This window comes from Oncorhynchus kisutch, linkage group LG12, assembly GCF_002021735.2.
Source record: "Oncorhynchus kisutch isolate 150728-3 linkage group LG12, Okis_V2, whole genome shotgun sequence".
NCBI classification, from domain to species: domain Eukaryota; kingdom Metazoa; phylum Chordata; class Actinopteri; order Salmoniformes; family Salmonidae; genus Oncorhynchus; species Oncorhynchus kisutch.
Window position 1 is genome coordinate 8795901 of NC_034185.2, and position 25002 is coordinate 8820902.

At 49.2% G+C, this 25002-nt stretch overlaps 1 protein-coding gene across 2 annotated transcripts in view; it reads right to left on the reverse strand.

Annotated features, from left to right (window-relative positions):
* The window catches only part of LOC116376494 (sushi domain-containing protein 6-like), a 61685-nt gene that overhangs the window by 30797 nt on the left and 5886 nt on the right, over nucleotides 1-25002 (reverse strand). The window contains exons 2-3 of one of the 2 annotated variants that reach the window (XM_031836820.1): nucleotides 20214-20359; nucleotides 10540-10696 (exon numbers count right to left, since the gene is read on the reverse strand). In XM_031836820.1, the coding sequence (XP_031692680.1) occupies nucleotides 10540-10654 (115 nt within the window). In that variant the 5' untranslated portion in view covers nucleotides 10655-10696; nucleotides 20214-20359. The remainder of the gene's footprint in view (nucleotides 1-10539; nucleotides 10697-20213; nucleotides 20360-25002) is intronic. The other variant, XM_031836819.1, reaches the window with a different exon arrangement.

Genomic DNA, 25002 nt, shown 5'->3' on the forward strand with positions numbered 1-25002 from the left:
TCATGTTGTGTGGACCCCAGGAAGAGTAGCTGCTGCTTTCACAACAGCTAATGGGGATCCTAATAAAATACCAAAACACCAGTCTCAACATCAACAGTGGAGAGGCGACTCCGGGATGCTGGCCTTCTAGGCAGAGTTCCTCTGTCCAGTGTCTGTGTTCTTTTGACCATCTTAAATCTTTTCTTTTTATTGGCCATTCTGAGATATGGCTTTTTCTGTGCATCTCTGCCTAGGAGGCCAGCATCCCGGAGTCGCCTCTTCACTGTTGATGTTGAGACTGGACAGAGGATCTCTGCCTAGAAGGCCAGCATCCCGGAGTCGCCTCTTCACTGTTGATGTTGAGACTGGACAGAGGATCTCTGCCTAGAAGGCCAGCATCCCGGAGTCGCCTCTTCACTGTTGATGTTGAGACTGGACAGAGGATCTCTGCCTAGAAGGCCAGCATCCCGGAGTCGCCTCTTCACTGTTGATGTTGAGACTGGACAGAGGATCTCTGCCTAGAAGGCCAGCATCCCGGAGTCGCCTCTTCACTGTTGATGTTGAGACTGGACAGAGGATCTCTGCCTAGAAGGCCAGCATCCCGGAGTCGCCTCTCCACTGTTGATGTTGAGACTGGACAGAGGATCTCTGCCTAGAAGGCCAGCATCCCGGAGTCGCCTCTCCACTGTTGATGTTGAGACTGGACAGAGGATCTCTGCCTAGAAGGCCAGCATCCCGGAGTCGCCTCTCCTCTGTTGATGTTGAGACTGGACAGAGGATCTCTGCCTAGAAGGCCAGCATCCCGGAGTCGCCTCTCCACTGTTGATGTTGAGACTGGACAGAGGATCTCTGCCTAGAAGGCCAGCATCCCGGAGTCGCCTCTCCACTGTTGATGTTGAGACTGGACAGAGGATCTCTGCCTAGAAGGCCAGCATCCCGGAGTCGCCTCTCCTCTGTTGATGTTGAGACTGGACAGAGGATCTCTGCCTAGAAGGCCAGCATCCCGGAGTCGCCTCTCCACTGTTGATGTTGAGACTGGACAGAGGATCTCTGCCTAGAAGGCCAGCATCCCGGAGTCGCCTCTCCTCTGTTGATGTTGAGACTGGACAGAGGATCTCTGCCTAGAAGGCCAGCATCCCGGAGTCGCCTCTCCACTGTTGATGTTGAGACTGGACAGAGGATCTCTGCCTAGAAGGCCAGCATCCCGGAGTCGCCTCTCCACTGTTGATGTTGAGACTGGACAGAGGATCTCTGCCTAGAAGGCCAGCATCCCGGAGTCGCCTCTCCTCTGTTGATGTTGAGACTGGACAGAGGATCTCTGCCTAGAAGGCCAGCATCCCGGAGTCGCCTCTCCACTGTTGATGTTGAGACTGGACAGAGGATCTCTGCCTAGAAGGCCAGCATCCCGGAGTCGCCTCTCCACTGTTGATGTTGAGACTGGACAGAGGATCTCTGCCTAGAAGGCCAGCATCCCGGAGTCGCCTCTCCTCTGTTGATGTTGAGACTGGTGTTTTATGGGTACTATTTCATGAAGCTGCCAGTTGAGGACTTGTCTGTTTCTCAAAACACACTAATGCACTTGTCCTCTTGCTCAGTTGTACACCGGGGCCTCCCACTCCTCTTTCTGTTCTGGTTAGAGCCAGTTTGCGATGTTCTCTGAAGGGAGTAGTACATAGCGTTGTATGAGATCTTCAGTTTATTGGACATTTCTTGCATGGAATAGCCTTCATTTTTCAGAACAAGAATGACGAGTTTCAGAAGAAAGTTATTTGTTTCTGGACATTTTGAGCCTGTAATCGAACCCACAAATGCTGATGCTCCAGATACTCACCTAGTCCAAAGGAGACCAGTTGTATTGCTTCTTTAATCAGAACAACAGTTTTCAGCTGTGCTAAAATAACTTGCGAAGGGTTTTCTAATATCTAATGAGCCTTTTAAAATGATAAACTTGAATTAGCTAACACATCGTGCCATTGGAACACAGGAGTGATGGTTGTTGATAATGGGCCTCTGTACGTCTATGTAGATATTCCATTAAATATCAGCCGTTTCCAGCTACAATAGTCATTTACAACATTAACAATGTCTAGACTGTATTTCTGATCAATTTGATGTTATTTTTAATGGACTTTTTTTTGTTGCTTTTCGTTCAAAAACAAGGACATTCTAAGTGACCCCACGATATATATATATATATTTTTTTTTCTTTCTTCTAGGTAGTTAACGTTAGCTAGCACTAGTTGGCTATATGCCAAAATGTCTGTATTTCTCCTCCTATAGCTTGGCCTAAATATTTTTTTCATTTAAAAAAATTGTGATCCAACATGTTTTCAGCTATTTTATTTCTATGACTGATCAAAACATTTTATTATGACTCGTTCTTGTCCCTCTGCAGAAGACTTGTACTGTGAGCAATATATTTGGACCATCGAATCGCGATACATGTAAAACCGTGCTAAATCGTGAACACGTATAGAATCACAATACATAATCAGCCCAAAAAATATTGTTATAATATCGTATTGTGAGGTCCCTGGCAATTCAGAGCCCTACTCCCTAAGCTAAGACCAGCTAGGATCAACTTAGCCTTCAGACAATCCTGGCTGTCAACAACGACTGGGGATAAAGGGAGGTAAACTGGGTAGTGTTCAGTCAAGAGAAAATGTTTTAAAATGTTTTAAAAAATAGATTTTCGTTTTCCATTGCAAAATGTTTTGCTACGGTGTGCCCTAATTTAATTGAATTTTTACCTTTATTTTACTAGGCAAGTCAGTTAAGAACAAATTCTTATTTTCAATGACGGCCTAGGAACAGTGGGTTAACTGCCTGTTCGGGGGTAGAACGACAGATTTGTACCTTGTCAGCTCAGGGATTCGAACTTGCAACCTTTCGGTTACTAGTCCAATGCTCTAACCACTAGGCTACCCTGCCTCCCCAATGAACACAAGCCTAGTTTGTGCTGGAGTGCAACTCCCTCCTCACCTAGGTCTACACATTCTCCTATCCAGGCAGACATGTTGGGAGCCTGGTCACACTGCTGACATTCATTAACCTATATTAACCGTCATCACAGACAGCTGGCTTGTCATTCACCACCCACTGACAGGGCAACTAACTCAATTGCTTTTAGTTTCACTGTGGTTGTAAACAGTGGACCTCAGACCTTCCTCTTGCCTAGCAGTACCTAATAAGGAAGTGAAGACAGAGAAGTCAAACAACAAGAGAGTCAAGGCCCCACAGTCTACAAACTGCACCAAAACGAAACTTAAGGCACACACAGAAACTGAGCAAGTGCTGAAACACATATTTCAGAGCAACAGCTACACAGCAATAATCGACACGTGTCCACACAGCAATAATCGATTGTTAAATAAAGGCTAGTTAAATAAAGGTTAGTTAAATAAAGACTAGTTAAATAAAGACTAGTTAAATAAAGACTAGTTAAATAAAGGTTAGTTAAATAAAGACTAGTTAAATAAAAGGCTAGTTAAATAAAGGTTAGTTAAATAAAGGCTAGTTAAATAAAGGCTAGTTAAATAAAGACTAGTTAAATAAAGATTAGTTAAATAAAGACTAGTTAAATAAAGACTAGTTAAATAAAATGCTAGTTAAATAAAGGTTAGTTAAATAAAGGCTAGTTAAATAAAGGCTAGTTAAATAAAAGGCTAGTTAAATAAAGGTTAGTTAAATAAAGGCTAGTTAAATAAAGGCTAGTTAAATAAAATGCTAGTTAAATAAAGGCTAGTTAAGTAAAGGCTAGTTAAATAAAAGGCTAGTTAAATAAAGGCTAGTTAAATAAAAGGCTAGTTAAATAAAAGGCTAGTTAAATAAAAGGCTAGTTAAATAAAAGGCTAGTTAAATAAAGGCTAGTTAAATAAAAGGCTAGTTAAATAAAGGCTAGTTAAATAAAAGGCTAGTTAAATAAAGGCTAGTTAAATAAAAGGCTTCCTGTGCAGGCCTGGGGTCAGTGGTTCAGCCTGGAGGGGCTGGCTAACAGTCATTCTCTCCTCCCTGTGCAGGCCTGGGGTCAGTGGTTCAGCCTGGAGGGGCTGGCTAACAGTCATTCTCTCCTCCCTGTGCAGGCCTGGGGTCAGTGGTTCAGCCTGGAGGGGCTGGCTAACAGTCATTCTCTCCTCCCTGTGCAGGCCTGGGGTCAGTGGTTCAGCCTGGAGGGGCTGGCTAACAGTCATTCTCTCCTCCCTGTGCAGGCCTGGGGTCAGTGGTTCAGCCTGGAGGGGCTGGCTAACAGTCATTCTCTCCTCCCTGTGCAGGCCTGGGGCCAGTGGTTCAGCCTGGAGGGGCTGGCTAACAGTCATTCTCTCCTCCCTGTGCAGGCCTGGGGTCAGTGGTTCAGCCTGGAGGGGCTGGCTAACAGTCATTCTCTCCTCCCTGTGCAGGCCTGGGGCCAGTGGTTCAGCCTGGAGGGGCTGGCTAACAGTCATTCTCTCCTCCCTGTGCAGGCCTGGGGCCAGTGGTTCAGCCTGGAGGGGCTGGCTAACAGTCATTCTCTCCTCCCTGTGCAGGCCTGGGGCCAGTGGTTCAGCCTGGAGGGGCTGGCTAACAGTCATTCTCTCCTCCCTGTGCAGGCCTGGGGCCAGTGTTTAGCCTGGAGGGGCTGGCTCACAGTCATTCTCTCCTCCCTGTGCAGGCCTGGGGCCAGTGGTTCAGCCTGGAGGGGCTGACTAACAGTCATTCTCTCCTCCCTGTGCAGGCCTGGGGCCAGGGGTTCAGCCTGGAGGGGCTGGTCTTTAGGGGGGCGTCTTGAAAGGAACAGAACAGAACAGACAAAGGCCATCGTTTCCTGCAGGTTTTGTTTGCTAGATAGACCGGGTGGTTTAGGGTTAGCAAATTTCCTGTATGAGGCTGAGAAACAGAACAGTGAACAGGCTGAGCCAGAAACACACAGTGAACAGACGCCCACACCCTAGCCTAGCCTACACCCGCTCATTACCAAGGAGTAGCCTAGCCTACACCCGCTCATTACCAGGGAGAAGCCTAGCCTACACCCGCTCATTACCAAGGAGTAGCCTAGCCTACACCCGCTCATAACCAAGGAGTAGCCTACACCCGCTCATTACCAAGGAGTAGCCCAACCTACACCCGCTCATTACCAGGGAGTAGCCTAGCCTACACGCTCATTACCAAGGAGTAGCCTAGCCTACACTCGCTCATTACCAGGGAGTAGCCTAGCCTACACGCTCATTACCAGGGAGTAGCCTAGCCTACACGCTCATTACCAGTGAGTAGCCTAGCCTACACCTGCTCATTACCAGTGAGTAGCCTAGCCTACACCTGCTCATTACCAAGGAGAAGCCTAGCCTACACGCTCATTACCAGGGAGTAGCCTAGCCTACACCCGCTTATTAACAAGGAGTAGCCTAGCCTACACGCTCATTACCAGGGAGTAGCCTAGCCCCGCTCATTACCAGGGAGTAGCCTAGCCTACACGCTCATTACCAAGGAGTAGCCTAGCCTACACGCTCATTACCAAGGAGTAGCCTAGCCTACACGCTCATTACCAGGGAGTAGCCTAGCCCCGCTCATTACCAAGGAGTAGCCTAGCCTACACGCTCATTACCAGGGAGTAGCCTAGCCCCGCTCATTACCAAGGAGTAGCCTAGCCTAAACTTCTCTTTCACAACAATCACTTCACAACTCATGAGACACACACACGTTTCCTCGACAGTGGTGTAACACAGTAAGTCATACAAAGAGAAACCAAGGTCTTTCTAACATACTGACCACACCACTCACATCGCACGAGCGTTGCAGAATAAATGTAAACATACATGTTATTCAGTCATTGCACCGACGTTGCTCGCGCGCGCCAACGAGCGTCTGCGATGCAAAAGCGCTAAAAATAAAAGTCAGTTCTATTTGTGACGCTGAACACTGTGCAAGTCCTGCCTCTCCCATCTCCTCATTGGTTTATAGAAGCAGATACCCACGTGCCATCTCCTCACTGGTTATACCCACGTGGGTGATTGAAAGATGAACTGAGTTTGGTCGGTCGTCGTGTTAACTATGAAATGCCAATCACCATATCAAGTCCAAAGAAGAAAAGGCCTGGAAGGAGAGATGACTAGAAACATTTTGGTTGACTGTTTTATGTGTAGATTAATTGTCAGAGTAGAGGACCTTGTGCATTTAAGGTAAAATAACAACCCAACATTTATATCCCAGGACAAATTAGCTAGCAACAGCAAGCTAGCTAAATAGGACAAATTAGCTAGCAACAGCAAGCTAGCTAAATAGGACAAATTAGCTAGCAACAGCAAGCTAGCTAAATAGGACAAATTAGCTAGCAACAGCAAGCTAGCTAAATAGGACAAATTAGCTAGCAACAGCAAGCTAGCTAAATAGGACATATTGGCTAGCAACTGCAAGCTAGCTAGCTAAATTGCCATAAATGTTTAATGCTTTTTGACCTGTCCCCAAATTAATATAATTGGTTTAGAGTTCGTTTTGATATTTCAACCTGTGTGTCCTGATCGCTTTTGGTGTGCGAGGACAAAAACAATTTGTGCACGATGGCGCGTGGCCGGTTTGGGTACGGTGTAACACAGACACAGCAGCCTGTTCTTTCTATGAGATGGCCCTCAGCAGCAGAAGTGAGAGCTTATCAGTGGTAGACAAAGAGAGCTGTGAGAGATTCATATGAAGCCAAGAGAATGGAAAACACAAAACAAGTGTTTGAGGACAAAAAGACAGTGTGTGAACAGACGAAGCATGGGAATAAAACATCCACGGTCCTCTCCTCCTCCTCCTCCACTTCTTTCTTTTTCTCCTATATAAAGAGACGTCAGTTTGTTCTGGGCCAGAGCGGAGCCAATTTAACAGAACACATGTCTCGTCGCCCACTGACCCACACAGAGAGACCAGGCCTGTGTGAGATTAACTTTTAGCCCCCAAACTGTTCACTTCCTGTCCCCATCCTAAGAATCAGTGAGAGGTTTATTCCTGACCATTGATCAATGCTATGCTAGTAGAAAAGTCAAGAGGCTGAATCAGAGTTTATTTATTTTATCTTTATTTAACTAGTCAGTTAAAAGACCAAATTCTTATTTTCAATGACGGTCTAGGAACAGTGGGTAAACTGCCTTGTTCAGGGGCAGAATGACAGATTTGTACCTTGTCAGCTCTGGGATTTGAACTTGCTACTAGTCCAACGCTCTAACCACTAGGTTACCCTGTCACCCCAGAGTAAAGGTGTTGCTTGTATACAGGCCTGGATCTTAGATCTATGTCTCAGAGGAAGAGAGTTTACTGTTACTAACTGGCTGTGTGCAATGAATTAACAAAACTAAGTTACACGATCAGTGGGAACTGCATCACTTCTCGTCTCTGTTCCCCTCCCCCCTCCTGACTGTCTGTGACTACTTCCTCTGGGACTACACACTCATCTACAGACAGACGCACAACAAGAGGCTATGCCAGATGTGTGTAACATAATAAACATGTACTGTAGTGATTGGAGTACAGGCATGTAAGTACAACCACACTATGCATCCGTTTTCAAACACTGTACTACTATTCGAGGTTTCCTGTGCTAAGCTCTTTGAAGCCTGTTCGGCACAACAAGTCTCAGTATGCACACGTATATAGGCCTACATTTCTGCTCAGTGGTCACCTCTATTACCCTGCCGGGACTTTGTTTGCATGTGGATGGAATAAGACAGTCAAGAATAATGGACTTTGAGGATTTGATATTCATGAAACCCTCCAGCAGAACAATCATCCGACTCATATATATATATATATATATATATATATATATATGATGTGCCCTGGGCTAACCTGTGACCTGTGACAATAACGTGTTATGGTGGAGCATATGAGGGATGGCTCGAGGAGAGGAAATTAAGGTTTGTTTGAAAACATCAAAGATCATTGAAAGATCCATTGGAGGAGGAACGATCTAAGGTACCTCCCTCTGACCACCTCCTCCAATGAGATTTGAGAAAAAAAAAAGAGGAGACAAGGACAGCGGAAACATGATTTACCGGCTAGTAACTTTTTCAGTCAAGGCCACAGACTAAGGAGACCAAACCAGAGGATGAGAGATATGAAATAAAGATCAATTAAACAGGGGTTTGTAAAGCTGATAACGATCTGTTCCTGCCGGGGATGTCATCTCTACGATCTGTTCCTGCCAGGGATGTCATCTCTACGATCTGTTCCTGCCAGGGATGTCATCTCTACGATCTGTTCCTGCCAGGGATGTCATCTCTACGATCTGTTCCTGCCAGGGATGTCATCTCTACGATCTGTTCCTGCCAGGGATGTCATCTCTACGATATGTTCCTGCCGGGGATGTCACCTCTACGATCTGTTCCTGCCGGGGATGTCATCTCTACGATCTGTTCCTGCCGGGGATGTCATCTCTACGATCTGTTCCTGCCGGGGATGTCATCTCTACGATCCGTTCCTGCCAGGGATGTCATCTCTACGATCTGTTCCTGCCGGGGATGTCATCTCTACGATCTGTTCCTGCCGGGGATGTCATCTCTACGATCTGTTCCTGCCAGGGATGTCATCTCTACGATCTGTTCCTGCCAGGGATGTCATCTCTACGATCTGTTCCTGCCGGGGATGTCATCTCTACGATCTGTTCCTGCCAGGGATGTCATCTCTACGATCTGTTCCTGCCAGGGATGTCATCTCTACGATCTGTTCCTGCCAGGGATGTCATCTCTACGATCTGTTCCTGCCAGGGATGTCATCTCTACGATCTGTTCCTGCCAGGGATGTCATCTCTACGATCTGTTCCTGCCAGGGATGTCATCTCTACGATCTGTTTATCTGCTGGGAATGAGACTGGATGCAGCAACACACTCTGGTATATATGGGCCCGATTGGCAGAGGCACGTACACACACACACACACACTCCGCCTGAGGACACAAACTCCTTGCTCTCCTTCCCGCTGGCGTTGGCTGCAGATGAAGGTGGGAGTGTGTGTTAGAGAGAGACAGAGAGAGAGAGAGAGAGAGAGAGAGAGAGAACGTGAGCCTGAAACGAGCCCCCCCGAGCTCTCTGTGACTCACGAGCGTTACACAAGACCGTAACCCTAACACGCATACACAGGAGCTGATGCTAACCGGCACGCGGCAAACACACATCCACCCACACACGAGGACCATGTCGAGGACCACACACGAGGACCATGTCGAGGACCATGTCGAGGACCAAGTCTCACTTTGTAGACTTGAAGGATATTACACCAACTTCTATGCCTGTGCTCAGCACTTCACTGCCAGTCAGTTTTGCTGCGCGAGTTGGGATATAGGATTCGTATTTCTTTGTGCGATTAGCAGCTATGAAACAAAAAAGAACAGAAATACTTGGAAAATAAATACTGCAGCATTTTTCTGCTGCAAATCGCAACTTGCACAATTACTAGTGATACCTGATTTTTGACTATTTATTTATTTGTGAATGTAAATGTACTACAGCTACTGTTGTATCTACAGCGACTGTTGTATCTACAGCGACTGTTGTATCTACAGCGACTGTTGTATCTACAGCGACTGTTGTATCAACAGCGACTGTTGTATCAACAGCGACTGTTGAATCTACAGCGACTGTTGAATCTACAGCGACTGTTGAATCTACAGCGACTGTTGAATCTACAGCGACTGTTGTATCTACAGCGACTGTTGTATCTACAGCGACTGTTGTATCAGCTACTGTTGTATCAGCTACTGTTGTATCAGCTACTGTTGTATCAGCTACTGTTGTATCTACAGCGACTGTTGTATCAGCTACTGTTGTATCTACAGCGACTGTTGTATCTACAGCGACTGTTGTATCTACAGCGACTGTTGTATCTACAGCAACTGTTGTATCAATATGTTTTGACCATTGCTACCATGTTGTGTTGCTACCATGCTGTGGTGTCATGTGTTGCTACCATGTTGTGTTGTTACCATGTTGTGTTGCTACCATGCTGTGGTGTCATGTGTTGCTACCATGTTGTGTTGTTACCATGCTGTGGTGTCATGTGTTGCTGCCATGTTATGTTGTCGTCTTAGATCTCTCTTTATGTAGTGTTGTGTTGTCTCTCTTGTCGTGATATGAGTTTTGTCCTATAATTTCTATTTAATTTATTTGTATTTTTAATCCCAGTCCCCATCCTTGCAGGAGGACTTTTGCCTTTTGGTAGGCCGTCATTGTAAATAAGAATTTGTTCTTAACCTTTATTTAACTAGGCAAGTCAGTTAAATAAATAAATAAAAAAGTAAAGATTGAAAAAAAAGCAAGGGGCCTAAACAGCTACCCTGGGGAATTCCTGCTTCAACCTGGATTATGTTTGAGAGGTTTCCATAAAAAAAAAACCTCTGTGTTCTGTTCGACAAGTATCTTTATCCACATTATAGCATGGGGTGTAAAGCCATAACACATATGTTTTTTCCAGCAGCAGACTATGATCGATAATGCACTGAAGTATAACAAGACAGCCCCCGCAATCAATCTCTCAGACAATCAGTCATTTGTGTAAGTCCCGTGCTTGTCGAGTGTCCTTCCCTAATATGTGTGCTGAATGTCGGTTGTCTCTTACCTGATGCGTGTCCGTGGGGGAGCAGGGCGAGGAGGAGGAGTACAGACGTAGCCAGTCTGTGGACTGGAGATGAAGCCAGGGCTCTCGTCTCACACAATACCATTCCATCGCTCATCTTTCCCCTGGATACCAGCTCTACAGTCCGCTGAGGTTCAACCTACAGGGAGAGAAAGTTAGGGGAGGTAGGGACAGATGAGTTCAGTAACAACAGCAAGGATTACATAACAGAGAGAGAACGCCAGAGGTACTCTGCAATAGGGCTGAGGCGGTCATGATATTTCGCAAGCCAGTAAATGTCATGCAAATGTATTTTTATTTAAGTAGGCGAGTCAGTTAAGAACAAATTCTTATTTACAATGACGGCCTACCCCCGGGCAAACCCTAAAGACGCTGGGCCAATTGTGCGCCACCCTATGGAACTCCCAATCACAGCAGGTTGTGATACAGCCAGTCGTGATTGGTCTTAGACACCTTAGATTGTCTTAGAAAATCACAACACATCGGCACCATGCTGCGACTCCATATTGATTTGGGGAAAAAAGTCACACAATTTAATTTTATTATGCACTCTGGTTGCTACACTTCCCGTGGAGAGAGAGAGAGAAACAATTGCATTGTGGCTCTGCTTGTGTAGCAAGCAAGTTAGGAATTCAAATAAAACTAAAAGTGAAACAAGAAGGAAAGGCTACAACATCCAAAAGACCAAACAAATAGGTTGCTACATATAATCTGAATGGATCGTAGGCGTTAACTGTAGAATGGTAAGAAGTGCAGTAATGTTATAACTATCCTCAATTAGCTAGCTTCTCTCGGTATGATGTAGTCCAGACGGGTAGGCCTACTACGTCATCAGATGGGATGATAAATAACTGGCATGAAGTTAGTCTAGTGCGAGTGAGTTAACAGTGTTTGTGGTCTCTCTCTGTGGCCTGCCAAGGTGCTCCGAGTCTCATGCATCTGATTTCAGGCACAGAGCCCCCCTCTCTAATAGCCTATACTCTGTGCCTCTCTCTCTCTCTCTCTCTCTCTCTCAATACAATTTCAATTTAAGGGCTTTATTGGCATGATAAATATGTTTACATTGCCAAAGCAATGTTACCTCTGGTTAACAAAGTAGCAAAACAATTCGCTTTTCTGCTGCTTCCCTCACTCGGTCTGGTTGCCCCTAGGTAAAGTGTTTAGATACTGGTTAGAGGGACAGTAGAGCAATGAGTACTGGGCCATTAGCGAGGGCTCTTAGTAAATTGGGTAGGCTACCCATCAGCGCCATTTATTTGCGACCAACGGTCACGTTGGCCGGTGTGTCATTAATACGGGCACCGCGACAGACTGAACTCTGAACAGCACGTTACAGGTGGATTACTGAGCCAGTGGATGACAGACAGTGTCGATCTCCCTCTCAGAACAAGAAAGAGAGACCCTAGCCTGGCAATAGAGACAGGGCACCATAGAAAAACATGGAAGGTCAGAGAAGACTTTGAAAAGCACTGTGGGTCAGGGGAAGTAGAGTACGAGCTACATTTCCTGTTCCACTGCTCCAAATAGGACTTAGAGATATTTAGAAACTTCAGTATTCACACCCCTTTACTTTTTCTACATTTTGTTGTGTTACAAAGTAGGATTAAAATCGTATTATTATTATTATTATTTGTTATTATTTATTTATTATTATTTTTTTATTTTATTTTTTACAAATGTTAGAATTTAACACTAATATATATATATATTTATATATATATATTTTTTTTATTATTTTTTACAAATGTTAGAATTTAACACTAATATATATATATATATATATATATATATATTGATTAGATTATTATTCAACCTCCTGAATCAGTACATGTTAGAATCACCTTTTCCAGTGATTAAGTCTTTCTGGGTTTGTCTTTAAGAGCTTTGTACACCTGGATTGTACATTCTTCAAGCTCTGAGTGTCGTATAAATTCTGTCAAGACACCCATTTTAAAGTCTTTATTTTGTAATTTTACTTTATCTTTATTTAACTAGGCAAGTCAGTTAAGAACAAATTCTTAATTACAATTACAGCCTAGGGTTAGAACGACAGATTTGTACCTCATCAGCTCGGGGATTCGAACTTGCAACCTTTCGGTTACTAGTCCAATGCTCTAACCACTAGGATACCCTGCCATCTTGCTATAGATTCAAGTCTATTTGAGTCAAAACTGTAACTAGGCCACTCGGGAAACATTCAATGTCGTCTTGGTAAGCAACTCCAGTGTATATTTGGCCTTGTGTTTTAGGTTATAGTCTTGCTGAAAGGGGAATTTGTCTCCCAGTGTCTGTTGTAAAGCAGACGGTAGGACCAGAAGGATTACCTTAGATACCGCAGATAATTGTCTGTGTGGGGTAGAGACAAGGCATATAATTAACACTCGCCACCAGCGAAATGTGGTTAGATTGAGGTATTAGCGGGTAAGAATGTCTATTGCACACGTTGGCGGGTGGTCAATTTGCAGGGCTCTACAGTGCGAGCGAATACATTCACAAATAAAAAGTCAAAATTCAAGTGTGAGAGCAGCAGAGCAGCAGAGAAATGCTCCAGTAGTCTGCTGTTTTCGTTTCATAGCTGCTAATCGCACAAAGAAATAAGAATCATATAATCCCACCTCACGCAGCAAAACCATTTTACTCTAAAGTCTACAAAGTGAGACTCTGTCCTTGTGTTTTCTGCCTTATTTATATTCTTTTTCAACGTTAGTTTGAGTCTGCTGCTTCGATTTATAGCAAAGAGACGCCCTAGTCAGATCCCAAATCTCTCTCTCTCTCTCTCTCTCTCTCTCTCTCTCTCACACACACACACACACACACACACACACACACACACACACACACACACGACAGGACTTGAGTGGCCCCCTTACCACGGTAACCTCCAACCCTTAACGGGGGCAGCTGAACATTTGGTCTCATCTGATATTTTGGAGTCCGATCCCAAAACAAGGCAGCAGCTACCCTTGCTGGGTATCCAGCCAAATTAAGGCAGGTCATACAATGGTAATGTAATTATGGCACAAAAAAATAAAAATATATCACTGCAACAACAACAAAATGAACTACCTGCCACAGTGGTGGGCCAAAAAGTTCATTTTATGATTGTTTTTGCTGATATATATATCATTATTACTATTGTTGTTTTTGCTTAAACATATCGTTAATTTCTGTAAAACTTCATCTACATTGCTATGGCAACAGTGGCAACCACCCATTCATGCCAAAAAAGCATGTATTGAACTGAGTGAAAGAGTCCAGACACAGGCCTACGTCTCATCCCAGGCCTAAGTCTCATCCCAGGCCTACGTCTCATCCCAGGCCTACGCCTCATCCCAGGGCTACGTCTCATCCCAGGCCTACGTCTCATTCCAGGCCTACGTCTCATCCCAGGCCTACGTCTCATCCCAGTCCTACGTCTCATCCCAGGCCTACGTCTCATTCCAGGCCTACGTCTCATCCCAGGCCTACGTCTCATTCCAGGCCTACGTCTCATTCCAGGCCTACGTCTCATCCCAGGCCTACGTCTCATCCCAGGCCTACGTCTCATCCCAGGTCTACGTCTCATCCCAGTCCTACGTCTCATCCCAGGCCTACGTCTCATCCCAGGCCTACGTCTCATTCCAGGCCTACGTCTCATTCCAGGCCTACGTCTCATCCCAGGCCTACGTCTCATCCCAGGCCTACGTCTCATCCCAGGCCTACGTCTCATCCCAGTCCTACGTCTCATCCCAGGCCTACGTCTCATCCCAGGCCTACGTCTCATTCCAGGCCTACGTCTCATCCCAGGCCTACGTCTCATCCCAGTCCTACGTCTCATCCCAGGCCTACGTCTCATTCCAGGCCTACGTCTCATCCCAGGCCTACGTCTCATTCCAGTCCTACGTCTCATCCCAGGCCTACGTCTCATCCCAGGCCTACGTCTCATCCCAGGCCTACATCTCATCCCAGGCCTACGTCTCATCCCAGGCCTACATCTCATCCCAGGCCTACGTCTCATCCCAGGCATATGCATCATCCCAGGCCTACGCCTCATCCCAGGCCTACGTCTCATCCCAGGGCTACGTTTCCTATTACAGAGAACATCGGTTTTAATCGACATCAACAATATGAAACTCCTCTGATCTCTACTGCTGTGGATTTAATGAAGCAGCCATTCTGCACTGTGATGGCTGGGAAATATAGTACTCCAATCTACTGGGATTCATGAGACAGGGAGAGGTCATCTACTGGGATAGATGAGAAAGAGGGAGAGGTCATCTACTGGGATAGATGAGAAAGAGGGAGAGGTCATCTACTGGGATAGATGAGAAAGAGGGAGAGGTCATCTACTGGGATAGATGAGAAAGAGGGAGAGGTCATCTACTGGGATAGAAGAGAAAGAGGGAGAGGTCATCTACTGGGATAGATGAGAAAGAGGGAGAGGTCATCTACTGGGATAGATGAGAAAGAGGGAGAGGTCATCTACTGGGATAGATGAGAAAGAGGGAGAGGTCATCTACTGGGATAGATGAGAAAGAGGGAGAGGTCATCTACTGGGATAGATGAGACAGAGGGAGAGGTCATCTACTGGGATAGATGAGAAAGAGGGAGAGGTCATCTACTGGGATAGAAGAGAAAGAGGGAGAGGTCATCTACTGGGATAGATGAGACAGAGGGAGAGGTCATCTACTGGGATAGATGAGAAAGAGGGAGAGGTCATCTACTGGGATAGATGAGAAAGAGGGAGAGGTCATCTACTGGGATAGATGAGAAAGAGGGAGAGGTCATCTACTGGGATAGATGAGACAGAGGGAGAGGTCATCTACTGGGATAGATGAGAAAGAGGGAGAGGTCATCTACTGGGATAGATGAGAAAGAGGGAGAGGTCATCTACTGGGATAGATGAGAAAGAGGGAGAGGTCATCTACTGGGATAGATGAGAAAGAAGGAGAGGTCATCTACTGGGATAGATGAGACAGAGGGAGAGGTCATCTACTGGGATAGATGAGACAGAGGTAAAGGAAAACGGAGAAAGAGTGAGGGATAAAAAAAGACGAGAGAAACAGAGCGAGACAGAAACTACCCTTAGTCCCCCCCTCCCTCCCTCCCTCCCTCAGAGACACTACCCTTATCCCCCCCTCCCTCAGAGACACTACCCTTATCCCCCCTTCCCTCAGAGACACTACCCTTAGCCCCCCCTCCGTCAGAGACACTACCCTTAGCCTTCCCCTTCCCTCGGAGACACTACCCTTAGCCCCCCCTTCCCTCGGAGACACTATCCTTAGCCCCCCCTTCCCTCGGAGACACTACCCTTAGACCCTCCCTCAGAGACACTACCCTTAGCCCCTCCCTCAGAGACACTACCCTTAGCCCCTCCCTCAGAGACACTACCCTTATCCCCCCTCCCTCAGAGACACTACCCTTAGCCACCCCTCCCTCAGAGACACTACCCTTAGCCACCCCTCCCTCAGAGACACTACCCTTAGCCACCCCTCCCTCAGAGACACTACCCTTAGCCACCCCTCCCTCAGAGACACTACCCTTATCCCCCCCTCCCTCAGAGACACTACCCTTATCCCCCCTCACTCAGGGAGACTACCCTTAGCCACCCCTCCCTCCCTCCCTCCCTCCCTCAGAGACACTACCCTTAGCCTTCCCCTTCTCTCTGAGACACTACCCTTAGCCCCCCCCTCCCTCTGAGACACTACCCTTAGCCCCCCCCTCCCTCAGAGACACTACCCTTAGTCCCCCCCCCTCCCTCCCTCCCTCCCTCCCTCCCTCCCTCCCTCCCTCCCTCCCTCCCTCCCTCCCTCAGAGGCACTACCCTTAGTCCCCCCCCCTCCCTCCCTCTGAGACACTACCCTTAGCCCCCTCCCTCTGAGACACTACCCTTAGTCCCCCCCCTCCCTCCCTCAGAGACACTACCCTTAGTCCCCCCCTCCCTCCCTCAGAGACACTACCCTTAGCCCCCCCTCCCTCGGAGACACTACCCTTATCCTTCCCCTTCCCTCGGAGACACTACCCTTAGCCCCCCTCCTTCAGAGACACTACCCTTATCCCCCTCCCTCAGAGACACTACCCTTAGCCACCCCTCCCTCAGAGACACTACCCTTATCCCCCCTCCCTCAGAGACACTACCCTTAGCCACCCCTCCCTCAGAGACACTACCCTTAGCCCCCCCTTCCCTCGGAGACACTATCCTTAGCCCCCCCTTCTCTCGGAGACACTACCCTTAGCCCCTCCCTCAGAGACACTACCCTTAGCCCCTCCCTCAGAGACACTACCCTTAGCCACACTACCTTAGCCCCCCCTCCCTCCCTCAGAGACACTACCCTTAGCCACCCCTCCCTCAGAGACACTACCCTTATCCCCCCTCACTCAGGGAGACTACCCTTAGCCACCCCTCCCTCCCTCCCTCAGAGACACTACCCTTAGCCTTCCCCTTCTCTCTGAGACACTACCCTTAGCCCCCCCTCCCTCTGAGAAACTACCCTTAGCCCCCCCTCCGTCAGAGACACTACCCTTAGCCTTCCCCTTCCCTCGGAGACACTACCCTTAGCCCCCCCTTCCCTCGGAGACACTATCCTTAGCCCCCCCTTCCCTCGGAGACACTACCCTTAGACCCTCCCTCAGAGACACTACCCTTAGCCCCTCCCTCAGAGACACTACCCTTAGCCCCTCCCTCAGAGACACTACCCTTATCCCCCCTCCCTCAGAGACACTACCCTTAGCCACCCCTCCCTCAGAGACACTACCCTTAGCCACCCCTCCCTCAGAGACACTACCCTTAGCCACCCCTCCCTCAGAGACACTACCCTTAGCCACCCCTCCCTCAGAGACACTACCCTTATCCCCCCCTCCCTCAGAGACACTACCCTTATCCCCCCTCACTCAGGGAGACTACCCTTAGCCACCCCTCCCTCCCTCCCTCCCTCCCTCAGAGACACTACCCTTAGCCTTCCCCTTCTCTCTGAGACACTACCCTTAGCCCCCCCCTCCCTCTGAGACACTACCCTTAGCCCCCCCCTCCCTCAGAGACACTACCCTTAGTCCCCCCCCCTCCCTCCCTCCCTCCCTCCCTCCCTCCCTCCCTCCCTCCCTCCCTCCCTCCCTCCCTCCCTCCCTCCCTCCCTCCCTCAGAGGCACTACCCTTAGTCCCCCCCCCTCCCTCCCTCTGAGACACTACCCTTAGCCCCCCTCCCTCTGAGACACTACCCTTAGTCCCCCCCTCCCTCCCTCAGAGACACTACCCTTAGTCCCCCCTCCCTCCCTCAGAGACACTACCCTTAGCCCCCCCTCCCTCGGAGACACTACCCTTATCCTTCCCCTTCCCTCGGAGACACTACCCTTAGCCCCCCCTCCTTCAGAGACACTACCCTTATCCCCCTCCCTCAGAGACACTACCCTTAGCCACCCCTCCCTCAGAGACACTACCCTTATCCCCCCTCCCTCAGAGACACTACCCTTAGCCACCCCTCCCTCAGAGACACTACCCTTAGCCCCCCCTTCCCTCGGAGACACTATCCTTAGCCCCCCCTTCTCTCGGAGACACTACCCTTAGCCCCTCCCTCAGAGACACTACCCTTAGCCCCTCCCTCAGAGACACTACCCTTAGCCACACTACCTTAGCCCCCCCTCCCTCCCTCAGAGACACTACCCTTAGCCACCCCTCCCTCAGAGACACTACCCTTATCCCCCCTCACTCAGGGAGACTACCCTTAGCCACCCCTCCCTCCCTCCCTCAGAGACACTACCCTTAGCCTTCCCCTTCTCTCTGAGACACTACCCTTAGCCCCCCCTCCCTCTGAGAAACTACCCTTAGCCCCCCTCCCTCAGAGACACTACCCTTAGTCCCCCCCTCCCTCCCTCCCTCCCTCCCTCCCTCAGAGGCACTACCCTTAGTCCCCCCCCTCCCTCCCTCTGAGACACTACCCTTAGCCCCCTCCCTCTGAGACACTACCCTTAGTCCCCCCCTCCCTCCCTCAGAGACACTACCCTTAGTCCCCCCCTCCCTCCCTCAGAGACACTACCCTTAGCCCCCCCTCCCTCGGAGACACTACCCTTAGCCTTCCCCTTCCCTCGGAGACACTACCCTTAGCCCCCCCTCCTTCAGAGACACTACCCTTAGCCCCCCCACCCTCAGAGACACTACCCTTAGCCCCCCCTCCCTCAGAGACACTACCCTTAGCCCCCCCTCCCTCAGAGACACTACCCTTAGCCCCCCCTCCCTCAGAGACACAACCCTTAGCCCCCCCTCCCCCAGAGACACTACCCTTAGCCTTCCCCTTCCCTCGGAGACACTACCCTTAGCCCCCCCTCCTTCCCTCGGAGACACTACCCTTAGCCCCCCCTCCTTCCCTCGGAGACACTACCCTTAGCCCCCCCTCCCTCCCTCAGAGACACTACCCTTAGCCCCCCCCCCCTCCCTCAGAGACACTACCCTTAGTCCCCCCCCCCCTCCCTCCCTCCCTCCCTCCCTCCCTCCCTCCCTCCCTCCCTCCCTCCCTCCCTCCCTCCCTCCCTCCCTCAGAGGCACTACCCTTAGTCCCCCCCCCCCTCCCTCCCTCTGAGACACTACCCTTAGCCCCCCTCCCTCTGAGACACTACCCTTAGTCCCCCCCTCCCTCCCTCAGAGACACTACCCTTAGCCCCCCCTCCCTCCCTCAGAGACACTACCCTTAGCCCCCCCCTCCCTCAGAGACACTACCCTTAGCCCCCCCTCCCTCAGAGACACTATCCTTAGCCCCCCCTCCCTCCCTCAGAGACACTACCTTAGCCCCCCCTCCCTCCCTCAGAGACACTACCCTTAGCCCCCCCTCCCTCCCTCAGAGACACTACCCTTAGCCCCCCCTCCCTCCCTCAGAGACACTACCCTTAGCCCCCCCTCCCTCAGAGACACTACCCTTAGCCCCCCCTCCCTCCCTCAGAGACACTACCCTTAGCCCCCCCTCCCTCAGAGACACTACCCTTAGCCCCCCCTCCCTCCCTCAGGGACACTACCCTTAGCCCCCCCCCCTCCCTCCCTCAGAGACACTACCCTTAGCCCCCCCTCCCTCAGAGACACTACCCTTAGCCCCCCCTCCTTCAGAGACACTACCCTTAGCCCCCCCTCCCTCGGAGAAACTACAGATAACACTCAGCGGATAAAAAAACGAATAGGAGAAAACAAATCCACATCAACATCATTAACACAAATGAGATCCAGGTGTAGAACCTTCATTAGTGGGTAGCGATTAGGGAGCGATAGCCTAGTGTTCGGCTGTATTAGTCAGCAGTCAGTGGCAATAGCAGGCTAGCCTGGCAGGCAGTTTGCCTCAGGAGAGTAGAAGGCAGTGGGCCGTATAGCTAATAGCATGGAGCTGCTGAGCTGAACAGAACAGAGCAGGGGGGGAAGATGTGATTGGATTCCATTTCTGCTGCATGGCAGATGGCACCAGAACATAGGCCCGGTAGGTAATGGCAAGACACACACACACACACACACACATACACATACACACACACATACACATACACATACACATACACACACACACACACACACACACACACACACACACATACACACACACACACACACACATACACACACACACACACCTTGTGGAACATGAAAATCTGTTCTGATCCCCTTCTGCCACCTTGCGTTCTGCTCCCCGGTAGAAAGACAGAGTTACCTGCACACCGGCTGGTGGGAGGTGGTAAACGGTCTACGCTGGCACTACATCATCATAGCATTGGTTGCACTTGCAATGCACTCTGGGATATTCTGCAGAGCTTTGTTGACGTAGATGGACTCGGTAAGGACAAGATGGCCCGCTCTCTAACCAACAAACAAACAAAAACACACACAATCCACATCAACTGTCATATTGTGTTAGTTCAAAGAACCTCTTCAGGTGTAGCCTAGCTGTTTGCATAGCAGGGCTGCTGCGATATTTGTGAAGGGAAGCCGAAAGCAGAATGAGATTGGTTACTTTCTCAAGCCTGAGAATGTGATGAATCCAAAGTTGCGAAATTCTGCAACACAAAGCAGCCTGATTGGCCTGTAGGAATAAGATCACCAGGAGTGTGAAGGGACATTTTTTTTGTTTTACCTTGTGAATATATTGTGTGTAATCTATTTTCTGAGTCATTATTTATCTTTTACATTCCTAAAATCGTTTGACCTCATATCTGCCTCCTCCAAGGTCTTCTCGTGTTGCCCTCTGCAGAGTAAGGTAGCGTGCTGCGTGATCTAGGACGGCAGGATGGCATCACCACACGGCCTGCTACTGTAGATTGTCTGATATGAACACTGAATCACGTCAATGATTAGAACTCTGTAATAAGACAGTCGTCGTACCACCACCACGTCTAGTCATCATACCACCACCACGTCGCCTAGTCATCATACCACCACCACGTCGCCAGTCGTCATACCACCACCACCACGTCGCCAGTCGTCATACCACCACCACCACGTCGTCTAGTCATCATACCACCACCACCACGTCGCCTAGTCATCATACCACCACCACCACGTCGCCTAGTCATCATACCACCACCACCACGTCGCCTAGTCATCATACCACCACCACCACGTCGCCTAGTCATCATACCACCACCACCACGTCGCCTAGTCATCATACCACCACCACCACGTCGCCTAGTCATCATACCACCACCACCACGTCGCCTAGTAATCATACCACCACCACCACGTCGTCTAGTAATCATACCACCACCACCACGTCGTCTAGTCATCATACCACCACCACCACGTCGCCTAGTCATCATACCACCACGTCGTCTAGTAATCATACCACAACCACCACGTCGCCTAGTCATCATACCACAACCACCACGTCGCCTAGTCATCATACCACCACGTCGTCTAGTCATCATACCACCACCACGTCGTCTAGTCATCATACCACCACCACCACGTCTAGTCATCATACAACCACCACCATGTCGCCTAGTCATCATACCACCAACACGTCGCCTAGTCATCATACCACCACCACCACCACGTCGCCTAGTCATCATACCACCACCACCACCACGTCGCCTAGTCATCATACCACCACCACCACGTCGTCTAGTCATCATACCACCACCACCACGTCTAGTCATCATACCACCACCACCACGTCGCCTAGTCATCATACAACCACCACCACGTCGCCTAGTCATCATACCACCACCACGTCGCCTAGTCATCATACCACCACCACCACCACGTCGTCTAGTCATCATACCACCACCACCACGTCGCCTAGTCATCATACCACCACCACCACCACGTCGCCTAGTCATCATACCACCACCACCACGTCGCCTAGTCATCATACCACCACCACCACGTCGCCTAGTCATCATACCACCACCACGTCGCCTAGTCATCATACCACCACCACCACGTCGCCTAGTCATCATACCACCACCACCACCACGTCGCCTAGTCATCATACCACCACGTCGCCTAGTCATCATACCACCACCACCACGTCGCCTAGTCATCATACCACCACCACCACGTCGCCTAGTCATCATACCACCACCACGTCGTCTAGTCATCATACCACCACCACCACGTCGCCTAGTCATCATACCACCACCACCACCACATCGCATAGTAATCATACCACCACCACCACGTCGCCTAGTCATCATACCACCACCACCACCACGTCGTCTAGTCATCATACCACCACCACCACGTCGTCTAGTCATCATACCACCACCACGTCGTCTAGTCATCATACCACCACCACCACGTCGCCTAGTCATCATACCACCACCACCACCACGTCGCCTAGTCATCAAACCACCACCACCACCACATCGCCTAGTCATCATACCACCACCACCACCACGTCGCCTAGTAATCATACCACCACCACGTCGCCTAGTCATCATACCACCACCACCACGTCGCCTAGTCATCATACCACCACGTCGCCTAGTCATCATACCACCACCACCACGTCGCCTAGTCATCATACCACCACCACCACGTCGCCTAGTCATCATACCACCACCACCACCACCACCACCACGTCGCCTAGTAATCATACAACCACCACCACGTCGCCTAGTCATCATACCACCACCACCACGTCGCCTAGTCATCATACCACCACCACCACGTCTAGTCATCATACCACCACCACCACGTCTAGTCATCATACAACCACCACCACGTCGCCTAGTCATCATACCACCACCACCACCATGTCGCCTAGTCATCATACAACCACCACCACGTGGTCTAGTCATCATACCACCACCACCACGTCGCCTAGTCATCATACCACCACCACATCGCCTAGTCATCATACCACCACCACGTCTAGTCATCATACCACCACCACGTCGTCTAGTCATCATACCACCACCACGTCGCCTAGTCATCATACCACCACCACCACATCGCCTAGTCATCATACCACCACCACCCCCACGTCACCTAGTCATCATACCACCACCACCACGTCGCCTAGTCATCATACCACCACCACCACGTCGCCTAGTCATCATACCACCACCACCACATCTAGTCATCGTACCACCACCACCACGTCGCCTAGTCATCATACAACCACCACCACGTCTAGTCATCATACCACCACCACGTCGCCTAGTCATCATACCACCACCACGTCGCCTAGTCATCATACCACCACCACCACGTCGTCTAGTCACCACCACCACGTCGCCTAGTCATCATACCACCACCACCACGTCTAGTCATCGTACCACCACCACCACGTCTAGTCATCATACAACCACCACCACGTCGCCTAGTCATCATACCACCACGTCGCCTAGTCATCATACCACCACCACGTCGCCTAGTCATCATACCACCACCACCACGTCTAGTCATCATACCACCACCACCACGTCGCCTAGTCATCATACCACCACCACCACCACGTCGTCTAGTCATCATACCACCACCACGTCGCCTAGTCATCATACCACCACCACGTCGCCTAGTCATCATACCACCACCACCACGTCGTCTAGTCATCATACCATCGCCTAGTAGTCGTACTGACACATAACCTAATATTGCTCTGCTCCTAACGCCCAGCCTTTCCGTTGAGCTCCGCTCTCAGTTGGCCCTTCAAGAAAGCATTGTAAGCATTGTTTTGGCCTCTGTCGTCAACGTCTTCTTAAGGAACGTAACACAATGACAATAGAAATGAATGTTTCCTGGTTTTATACTGTGAGCAACACCTTCAAAGTTTGAACGAACCGGCCTATCAACAGAACACTTCCTGAATCAAACAGTCTGGGCCCCAACAGAACACTTCCTGAATCAAACAGTCTGGGCCCCAACAGAACACTTCCTGAATCAAACAGTCTGGGCCCCAACAGAACACTTCCTGAATCAAACAGTCTGGGCCCCAACAGAACACTTCCTGAATCAAACATTCTGGGCCCCAACAGAACACTTCCTGAATCAAACAGTCTGGGCCCCAACAGAACACTTCCTGAATCAAACAGTCTGGGCCCCAACAGAACACTTCCTGAATCAAACAGTCTGGGCCCCAGGCTTACAATACAACTGCCAATGAAACGGATATGTCACTGGAAATAAATTGTTACAAAAAACAAAATAATTATTTTTGCCTAGTTGTCTGAGTTGGTGCCTGCAACTGATGTGATTCTGGATGTTGTGTCATCGATGAGTAAGTTCATTTTACAACTCATGTAATCTCGTGACAGACGAAACAGACTATCTAGTCCGCAAGCAGGTGAGATTTGGTTACAACCCATGTTCCTGAATATCAAATTGAATCCTTAGAAGAAATAAACATGGTCCCTGGTCAGCGCATGGTGAGGTCAGTGCAGTGTTTTCAGTCTGAAATCTGATGGCCTGCTTGTAACTTCTCACATCTCGGTCCTGTCCCATATGACTACTCTATTCCCTATATAGGCTAGTGCACTACTTTTGAGGCCTATAGGCCTCTGGTCAAAAGTAGCACATTATATCGGGAAAGTAGTGCACTGTATAGGGAATAGGCTGCCATTTGGGACACAGACCCTTGTGTCTGGTTAAGGGGGAAAAGCTCTCAGTACTACTCCACTGTCACCTGAATGCTGCTGTAAGTGAGTACTACTCCACTGTCACCTGAATGCTGCTGTAAGTGAGTACTACTCTACTATCACCTGAATGCTGCTGTAAGTGAGTACTACTCTACTATCACCTGAATGCTGCTGTAAGTGAGTACTACTCTACTATCACCTGAATGCTGCTGTAAGTGAGTACTACTCTACTATCACCTGAATGCTGCTGTAAGTGAGTACTACTCTACTATCACCTGAATGCTGCTGTAAGTGAGTACTACTCTACTATCACCTGAATGCTGCTGTAAGTGAGTACTACTCCACTATCACCTGAATGCTGCTGTAAGTGAGTACTACTCTACTATCACCTGAATGCTGCTGTAAGTGAGTACTACTCTACTA